A 10,726-nucleotide genomic window follows, 5' to 3' on the forward strand; every position below is an offset into this window, starting at 1 on the left:
GGCAGATGTAGTAGAAGGAGGGCAGTTTGAGAGCAAAGAGACTAATAGGTGATGGTTTCTTATATATGAAGATTTCAGACAGAGAATGGTTCCAGGTGCCATAGTCTGGTGGCAGAGAATGGTTCCAGGTGCCATAGTCTGGTGCATGGCCATGGGAGTGGTCAGATGATGGGGTGAAAGATGCAGGCGTTTGAAACTGAGGTACTCAAGGTTCTGGGAAGCTACAGTGTTGGTGGAATCCTCCTCAAGGTCACTGAATTCACCCAGGATGACGGCACAAATTGGATTCATGGAAAAGAACATGCCTAAGTCCTCAATGAACATAGAGGAGTGTTCAGGAGATGACAATCATCAAAAAAAAAAAAAAAAAGTAAGGGGACAGCAAAGCTAGATGGGATAAACTTCAAAGCAGGAATGAGTTTTGTGCAAGAGTGTGCATGTAATAGACATTGGGAAGAATATCTTCAACTGCTCTTGGACCTGCCATACATTTGGGAGGGCTGCAAAGGAAGTGGTGTCCTTGAGGTAGGGACAGGAAGTGGAAAGTTCCATTTCAGGGAAAGTATGTAAGGAGAAAAGATTGTCTTTATCATATACATGTAAAAACTTTATGCTCTCAGAAACTAAGGATCATCTTTTATTTTCTACTAAGACTGTTGAATTATAGGTTTCCAGGGAATCACAAAAGACAGTTGTACTGACTGGGTATTATTTAATATGACCAGGTCTTAAATAAGAAGCCATGAACATAAACATTTAAAACCAAATATATAATAAATAATCATTAAGTTATAAAGTACATAGTTCATATGAAAACTAAATTCTCAGATGCAAATGTAAATATAACAGAGCAATAATATAGAATAATAATGCTACAATTTTGTGCCCAAAGAAGACACTTTCAGCTAAAATGCTAAAAATGATGATTAATTTTCCCTGAACTACCATGACCTACAGAAACCTTTCTTTCTTTCTCTCTTCCTTCCTTGCTTTCTTTTCTTTTCCCTCTTTCTTTCTTTCCCTTTCTTCCTTCCTTCCTTCCTTCCTTTCTTTCTTTCTTTCTTTTTCTTTCTTTTTCTTTCTTTCTGTCTCTTTCGCTCTCTTTCTCTCTCTCTCTCTTTCTCTCTCTCTCTCTTTGTTTCTTTCTTTCTTTCCTTCCTTCCTTCCTTTTTTTTTTTTTTTTTTTTGGAACATTTCCCTTGTTTCTGCAGCAAGTGTTGCTACAAATGCTGTTGAAATAATGTTGAGTAAATGATCCGATTCAGTAGAAAGTTTTACTCAGAAGTATGGTCAGATGTTCCTGTAAGAGTATCTAGAACTTTAGAGACTCATAGACACATAAAGCTCAAAAAAAGGCTGAATATTCCATAGAGATTAAGCCCAACACCCTCATCCTACAGATAAAGAAATGGAAATCCAAAAAATTTAAGCAAGTGACCACGACTTCACGTCCAGTGAGATTTCAGGTCTCCTGTATCACCATCCATAGGTGAACAGCAGTGTTTATGGGTCAGCCTCAGATCTTCCGGAGGGCTGGCTAAGTCTTGAACACAGAGCAGTGAAGATGGAGCAGTTCGAGTCTCACTTCTTCATCTTGTTTATTCTGATGCATTGCTTTCCTTGGGATATTGCCAGGATCATTACCCGAGTCTTTAAACTCAGTTTAGTGAAGGCTCTTAGCCAACACCCCATTAAGTTAATTTTACTTTTAAGGTAGAATCTCTGGTCAAAAGGATTAGAACAGAGATTTTTAACAGTAGACACACCAAAATAAATACATTATTTTAAATATAAAATCACAGTGTCAAAGAAGTCAACAACTATAAAGCCAGAAACAAGAAATAAGGACTCCATCTTTCCCAAGTCAATCTCGTGCCTGCTTTCCACTTTTATCCCAACAACCTGGCCTGTTGCTGAGGCAGGCTTTAGATGCATATTATCATCATGATGCACATATTTACACGATTTCTTTGTAATAACATTTAAAATTTTTAAAACAGAATACCTTGTTTCTGATGATAAAACATTTCATTGTGAGTTGAAATAATTGATTCCTAATATACGTTTTAGAACCATAAATTATCTGTACTTGTTTAAAAAATATTTTTAAGTAGATCATCTTTGTTCTTAGAGCATAAAGCGTTTCCCATACAACATCCTCTTGCACACTCACAGCCACTTTAACAATAAGAGATTCTCAAATAGCTTATAACATTCTAGTGAAAATTTTATTTTTCTAGCGTTTTTAACTTTATATTTAAATAAACTGCTGGAGTTGATATGAAATGGCAGTTAGATCAGGTTGCTTGTTTTTGCTACCCAAGGTTGAAAGATTGGAATGCTTATGCAAAAATCTGTTTTCTACTAGGAGTCCTGAACTCCTGATTTGTCTCCTGATTTTGACTTTATATAGATGATTGAATTTGCCTTATGCAAAGCATACAAGCGCAAAGTGTCTGTCAATTTTAAAAGTAGAAAGAAAGGAAGAAAGAAAGAAGGAAACAGACATTTGGCATTAATAACTCTCTCCCATACAATCATTATAACAATTTGAGAAGAGAGCTACAAGACTTTTTAAAAGTGTGTTTGGTTCCAGAAGATCGTCTAATGCATGTCCCTCTATAGATTTTAATTGCCACTTCCACAAGCTTAGAATGTTAGCTTATAAAGGGACTTGAGTTGGGGAAGGTACTAGTATACCCACTTAGAGAAAAAAAAAAGACCAAAAGAGTCTATTCCATAAATACCTTCATATGTATAGTATTTAAATATTTTTGACAGATTCTAATAAGGAAGTCAGACTTTTGGGAGCCATCTGGTAAAGCTATCCCCCTGGTACATAAATAAATCACGTATTTATAAGAGATAAAATAAAACCTCTTCAGATATAGATTTTAAACAGTTTTCATTTCCTTAAAAGAATAAACACTTCAACTTTGATTTTCACCCTATGCTTCTATATTCTTCAGATTGAGTGAAGGTATATAACCTTTTAAGTTATGATCATCAGAAACCTCATTCTTGTCATAATCAAGATCAAGGTTAATATAAGATCAATAAATTCCCAAACTGTATTTTTGGTTAAAATTTTTAAGCTTCTCCAAGAAATGGCATAGTTGGCAGTAAGATAAAGTAAAAACTTTAGAGATCATAGAAATCTATAACACAGGAAATCAGACTCGAATTGAGTAGAAAGTTTTTTCGAGCTGACCAAACACAGAGCCTGTGGATCAAACTGAAGTACTGCATAGTGATTTTGGAGGAATAATCCTGACCTTGAACACTTATCTGAGTTTTTTCCCCATCACTAGTATATTGTACTCCTCCATTTGGAATACCAAGAACTGAGTTTCACTACTGTGTTAGAGTATGAAATATAGTGTCCAGCTTCAAGTGAGATCTTTAGGAACCTTCATATTCCGTGTGTTCTAGGAGAGATGCTGATGAATCATCTGTGGAAATAGAATACCATGAGCAACCTCAACATAAGAAGCAATCTGGATAAAGATGAAAGTCAAATATAATTTAAGTTATATACCTTTTGGATGAGTGATTTTAGTCTTTCTAGGAATTCTTTGGGTTGTTTTTTCTCATAAGAATCACATGAAGGACATGTCTAGAAATCAATGAAAGAGTAATAATCTTCTTTAAAACTTTTTTCCTATTTAATAAAATGTTCATTCAAATTTTATGTTTTCCAATTAGAGACATAAATCATGGTCACTGAAAAAATTTGAGAAGCACATAAAATTGTTCAGAAAATAACAATGAGAAAAATCACTTGTAATCCCATCATTAGATATAACCACTGCTGTGTTTTGATATGTATCCTCCCAGTAATTTTTTTCTTTGCATTTGTGTTATTTACAGTGGCTATTAATTTGCCTTTGTCTTAACACAACATAACACAAGCATTTCCTACATATTAAATATTCTTCAGAAATATATCCCATAATGTTTGCTTTGTATTCCTACATAGGATTGAAGTATTACTATTTTTGGACATGTAGATTGCTTCTGACTTTTCGCTATTTTATACAGTACTGCAATGGACATCTCTGAGTAATTTTTCATGTACATCTTTATTTTATTTGATAAATTACCAGAAGTAGAATTACTAAATTAAAGGGATAAAAAAATTTAAGGCTTTTGATATACGTTATAAAACTGTTTTACCGCTATTCGCACAGAACATTCTTACAATTATTGTGCATTGTTAAAAATTTTAATTGAAAAAAATAGGATTTCCTATCTTAACTTGCATTTATTTGATTATGAAGAGATTAAACAATTCTTCACATGTGTATTACCCACTTATATTTCTTTTTTAAAAAAATCCTTGGTATATGTTCTTTACCCTTATTCCTGTTGAGATACCAAACACCAGGCCATTGCTTGCTGTTTAGCATTTCTAATGCCGGTTTGATGTTGTGGTGAGAGACATTTGACTGAAAGATAAGAGATATAAGTTCTAATTCTCATTCTGGCACTTAATATTTGTGGAGCTTGGGACAAGTCACTTAATATCCTTGGTCTCACTTTCCCATCTATCAAATGAAGGTGCTTAACTGGATAATTCTATGTTCAGTGCCAATATTACCATTTTATGGTCTTTGATATTGGGTTTCAAAGACATGCTCAACTCTTTTCTTCTTTGAGGAAAGTTTTAGAGGGATACTTTTCACATTGCAACCTGGTCAAGCAATCAAAGGAAATAAAAATCATTTTGATATTGTAATTAAGATTTCATTTGAATCACACGTGAAATTCCTTAGAGTAGAGAGAACTGATAGAAAAATTTCTAGTAATTTATCTTATGTGTTTATCCACTGGTTTTGATTAATGCCTGAATTACTCATGGGATTATCTGCATTGCTCATGAGTTGGCGTAAGAGGAAATATACAAGAGGGTCTCAGGGCCCACAAAACTAGGGATTATTGAAATTCCCCAGCCAAATAGTGGGGTCTACCCATTTAAATGTAGTACTGACTCTGCAATTGTACAGGACAGTAATAATATTCTTTAAAAGAGGAAGGCAAAGTTTGAGATTTATCCTGGTGTCTTGTAGGCTACCTCTTTTCTTTCAGGAAAACTAGGATCTAGCTCCTGTTAATAAGGATACAAGTTATATGTGATCATATAATGAGAGCAGAATATTTTTTAACTCTTAAGTCACAATTGGATTCTCTGCCTAATGACTTCCTCACCTTTGAAAGCTATATTAATTATTCCAGCTACCAGGGGCTGTTAGCAAATTCTAATTGGGTTTCTGGGCACTTTCAAGTCTATGGACTAAGAAGAGGTGACTTTGCTTCTCAAAACACACTCTATATGATAAGGTATAACATGTAACTGGAAGGAAGGCACTGGAGGCTCTGGCTGCGTGTGTTTGTGTGTGCGTGTGTGTGTGTGTGATGTAATAGATATAGTTAATAAGTACAAATAAGATAGATGACAAATGACAGTCTTACCAGTTCATGTTTCTGTCTTTTCCCTGAATTTGTAGGAGGTAGTTTCCTCTTCAGCTGTTTAGTTAATACATTGATTATCTTTTCATTGTCTCCGGTATTTGCTGACTTTAGTTGGACCTTCTGAAAACATGAAAAAGCCGACCGCTCACAGTGTCTCTGAAAGAAAAATAATTTGTATAGATGTTAATGAAAGTTATTCAGAAAGTAAAAATAACCTTCCCAATCCTCTTTTCCTACTTCTACTGCAGTGTCTTGGGTCACATTCATTTTAGCAGACAAATGAGGAATGATTTCATGTCCTACGTAATCTTTGGGCTAAAGAGCAGACTCTTGTGATATAAAATTTCCCCATGTTAGGGGAGAGAGGACATTTCCCTGTCTCACAGACAAGAAGAGGGAGCTTTGCTTTGCCACAGTTCTTTATTCCTAATGTCATTTTGAGGTCTGGGTGTTGGGCAGGACTTGGTATTTCATAAGGGAGAGTTAGTTTGGTTTTAGAACACACTTCATGAATTATGAGGCTCTAAGAGACATTGTGACTGGTGGCAGCTTTGGGTGAGTTATGCTGTAGTCGGATTAAGAATCCTTTCATTTGTCTTTTGTTTCTCTCTGCAACGTACATAGGAGTATCTAACAATGACATACATGTCTTGAGCAGCACCTTATCCTGTACAATGCCTGGCATAGTGTCTTGTTGCTAGTGAGTGCTCAACAAGTATTTGTGGAGTGGACAAATGAAGTAAGTGAGTTAAAGCCCCTCCTTTGGGGAAAGGAAGTGGGTGCCTACCTCTGATGGCACATTCCACGCCCAAGATTCAGTACACCTGCTGTAGACCATGCGTGACTTTTCTAAAATCCTATTCACACTCTCGAGTCCATTAGGGTGGGATCTGCCTGAATCAAGCAGTCAAGGAACAGAATTTGAGACATGCTTCTCCCGCAATGGGCAGGAAGACTGTCCCTTAGAAAATAAGAGTAATGTCTCAGAGCATGGTGAAGTGGGCAGATCAAGGATCAAAAACTTGACTCTTGCTTTAATCAAATAACCAGTGACTAGCGAATAAGTCAAAATGTTAGAAGTTGAACTGAAAATGAAATGGAATTTATTGGAAGAACAAAATTTATACTGACTTGCTGAAAACATTTTAATGCTGATCTAAGAACTTGTATCCAGGTTACTTTTTTCTTTCAGCAAATGTCTGCATATGATGCTATCCACTGCCCTAAAGTTGCTATATCTTCATTTCACCGGTGTATATGGAAGTTACTGCCATGTATACAGAAGCCTCAATTTTTCTCAGTTCCTACAACAATATTACCTGAGTCTTCCCATGGACAATCAGCTGAAAATAGCATCTGGCCTGCTTTGCATTTTCCAACCTATATGCTTACCCATTATGAATGTTGATTAATAACATGCATCTTTAAGACACAACCCCATCAGATTTGCTTTGCATACATGGCCACAAGCCGAGAACCAGCTTATCTGGTTTCCTTATATCAGAGCAGCTTGCCTCTCATAAGGGCAAGATAGTGTCCTTTACATATGTTTGCCAAAATGCTTATTTAATAGAAACTATATATAAATGTTAATTATAGCACTTTTTTTTCCTTGAAAACCACATGTTCATGTTTGTTGAAGTTTTTTCTTTTCTCTTCTTTTTGACCACAACCGGCTTAACTTACTGGAAAAAAATAATATTCATATTTAAAGAGGTAAATTTTCCAGCTGAAACTGAAAACACTAACTGTTTCATCCGTGATGATCTGAGAAACCAGCATTTCTCACAGAGACCCATTTTGCTGAGTTAACATTTACATGTGGATGTTGAAAGAGAATTAGGTTCCAAAGAAGTATAGGGGCCTAGCAAATGAACTCCCTTGAGACAGGTATCACCAAGAGTGGTCAAGACAAGCAAGCAAAGATTTTGCACCTCAGAAAGCCTTTCTGAAAACCTCTGAATGGCATCTGGACACCAGTGCCTGTATTGATGGGGCTGTGCTTTCTCTCCTGCCCTTCCTTGTTCACCTGTGTCAATAGACATTGGAATTTTGCTTTGTGCTTTCTGCAAGCAGCAGAGCTATCCCTGGCAATCTGTGGTCCAGGACAAATAACTGCTGGATTTGGCTTCAGATGCACAGTAAAGGCAGCCTCAATAAGGAAAAGAAGCAAAGGAGCTGTTCTGCTAAACTGCCTTAAGGATGTGTTGAGAAGAGGAGTAGAGAGATTAACTTCGATTCAGGCAGCTTCAGGTGCCCTGTCACTCGGGGTGACGCCGAGTTCATGTGCAACACTACCATCTGGGAGCAGAACCACTGTTTTCCTTTGCTGTGCCTTGCAGACTCAGAGGGCAAGGCTTTGTTTCCCTTATCCTTTAACACCTGGAAACATGAGGAGTTATCTGTCCTACACTAGTTTTGCAGAATCGAGGCAGCAGTAAGGAAATCAAAAGCAAGAGTAACAAACCACTCTTTCTTTTTAGCTAGTCAAGTGCTGCTTTTGCAAGGAGGTGCACTTGGCTTTGTTGATTTGCAATTGAGTATTTGAAAATATTTGCTTCCTTACAATTTATTTTTGACCTACTTACTTTTCTTTCTTTTTTTTTTTTTTTTTTTTTTGCAAAGAAAGCCCTGGCCATTCACACTAGGAAGTCTTGCTAACTGGGTAAAATTACCTTTGTCCTGCATACAAACTAGGTTTATATCAGGGTTCCTCAACAGTGGCACTGTTGACATTTTGGGATGGATAATTCTTGGTTGTCAGGACTGTCCTGTGCATTCTAGAATGTTTAGTAGCATCCCTGGCCTCTACCTACTAGATGCCAATAGAAACCCCACACACACAATTGTGCCAACCAGAAATTTTTCCAGACAATGCCAAATGTTCTCAGAGGGCAAAAACACCACCAGACGAGGACCGCTGATTATATGATTAGAAAGAGAAAGAAAGATGCCTGGTGAGGCCAATTAGCAACCTTAGATGATCACTATATATCAACATTTATATGCAACATTTAAATGAATTTATTTTCATTAAACTTGTTAATCTTTTTAACTCTTTATAGACTCTGCTTTGATGCTAGCCCTGAAAAACTTGATACAATGCTACTGTGGCCTTGAACTATTTTCTTCCCTCCTGGGTTTGCCTGACAGCATAGCTTAAAGATCTTAGTAATACCATTATTCACTTGTATCATGGCCAGCATTGCTTGATCAGATTATCAGATAGATGCAGTGTCACTGAGACAAAATCCTGTCATTATACGGTAAAAAAGATCTCTCTTTAACAAAGGATATAAAGGAAGTACCCACTGGATCAACTCAAGTTAGAAAGCAGGATATCTTATTTTGCAAGTTAGAGACTGTAGCTAAGAATCTCCCCAAAGGACTCTGACCACAGCAGTTAGGCAAAGGGCATGAGATGCTAACAAAGATATGTTTTGATAATTAGGGCATTAAGAAATAGTCTTACTTGTTGGAAAAGTCTTTCCAATGAGCTGAATGTGCTACTTTCATTTTAGGTATTGCTTATTAGAAAAGGACCTAGTAAATGAGAGTGGTTAGGTTCAGGGCTAGAGAGTGAATTTTAGAGAAAAGCAATAGTTGTGACTCATTCACTTTCTAAACTTCTACACATAGTCATTTACGATAATTGTTTTCTTTGCAATGTATCTTCATAAATCTCCCCTTTGTAGTGTCCTAATTACTGGTAACACTTTTATAGTTATTCTAATTTATGCAGTTAAAGGTCTGTGACAATGAAAACATTTCCCCCAATTGTGTTTATATCCTCAGGGTACCAAACCTGAAGACTAGATCGAAGTTACCAAGGAAAAGATCAGCACATAGCACACTTGAACTGTATGCTAGGCCTCTTCTTCCTGGGACCTAATGGATTTAAATGGCTTAAGAGAACGGGATGAGTTGTTGAAAAGTGTTCTTTCCAAAAACCTCACCGAAGGCAAAGACAAGACTCACGGAGGCCAAGGTACATGGGACTTATATTCTAAAGGGTGGCCTTGATTTCCACACTACCATTCTTCCATGCTGTGCTATAATGTATTCTTTCTTTCTTTCTTTCCTTCTTTTTTTATTCCTTCCTTTCTCTCTTTGTCTCCCTTTCTTCCTTCCTCCCTTTCTTCCTTTTTTTCTCTTTCTTTCTTCCTTTCTAGTTATTAAAAGTTGAATTCTCCTTCTGTGGTATGTGTCTATATTTCGTACATAGGTTTACAAAGAGGGCTCAAGAACTTTCATGCACAAGGATTCTTAAAATGTAATTAGTTGGACATTGTTCAGAAAATGATCATAGTATGGATTTATTTTCTAGTTTTGTTATTCTATCTCAACAATACTACTTGAGAATACTCTTAGAGATATTTGGAGATAAAAATACATCTTATAAGGTATGTAGTCTTTTATTGGTTGGCTTGTTGGTGAACCAATGAGTATTTGAGCAAAATAGAAATAACTATTTTACCAATTATTAAACCCCAAAATTCATTGAAATTAAGTATATTTCTAAATAATCATGTTAATGCCTCTCTTAATTGGATTTAAAAACATATCAAATTTATATTCACAAATAAATTCAACTGGTCTTACCTTTACATCTTCTGGAGCTGGCAGAAATTCAGGGTCCTAGAGCAAAAGAAAATTAGTTCTGAGTTATTTATATAAGTCAAAAAGCTCCTTTTATAGTAATTGAAGAATATTATTTAAATTTTGTTGTGACAAATATGGCCTTACCAAGTCATTCACATAGTTTTTCAGCTGATCAACAATATCTATAAGTTGGCGCAGTCTAATCAAGAGGCGATCTTGCCCTTGGAAGCTTGATTTATGGGCCACTGTCCCTGAGAAGAGGACCATCAGGCAGATGACTATTCTCTCCATGTTGCCAGGTCTGGATCTCATAAGTGCTAGTAGAGCAAGACCTTGGTCTCAGTTTTCACTTCAGTTTGTGAACAGGCTGTCAGTAAAGCTATCTATTTATTCATCCTTCAGGGAGAGATAAAGCCCTCCCATTGCAGCCTGGAAATCTTTGTAAAATGGATGAATGTGAGTAACTCTTTTTTCTTTTCCACTGGCTAGGTATACGTGTGCATGTGCTAATGCGCGGGGGCAGGGATTGATGGAGTCAACGAAATGTGCCCCATCTGCATCTTAGACAGGAAAAAGAGAGAAATGGGTGAATTCCAATTTTCAGCATGAATCAAGAAATGTGCACAGTAAATAATAGGTACTACAAGACTTC

The 10,726-nt window shown here is 36.4% G+C and overlaps 1 protein-coding gene across 1 annotated transcript; it reads right to left on the minus strand.

Moving 5' to 3' along the window:
• Positions 1–3,428: 3,428 nt before the first annotated feature.
• IL21 (interleukin 21) lies at positions 3,429–10,386 on the minus strand. The gene is made up of 5 exons (XM_059924254.1): positions 10,219–10,386; positions 10,075–10,110; positions 5,473–5,628; positions 3,539–3,616; positions 3,429–3,452 (listed from the first exon to the last, which is right to left on the minus strand). The coding sequence occupies exons 1-5, from the start codon at positions 10,384–10,386 to the stop codon at positions 3,429–3,431; spliced, it is 462 nt and encodes a 153-aa protein (XP_059780237.1).
• Between the last annotated feature and the right edge of the window lie 340 nt (positions 10,387–10,726).

The sequence above is a fragment of the Balaenoptera ricei genome, chromosome 5, assembly GCF_028023285.1.
Source record: "Balaenoptera ricei isolate mBalRic1 chromosome 5, mBalRic1.hap2, whole genome shotgun sequence".
In the NCBI taxonomy this organism is placed as follows: Eukaryota; Metazoa; Chordata; class Mammalia; order Artiodactyla; family Balaenopteridae; genus Balaenoptera; species Balaenoptera ricei.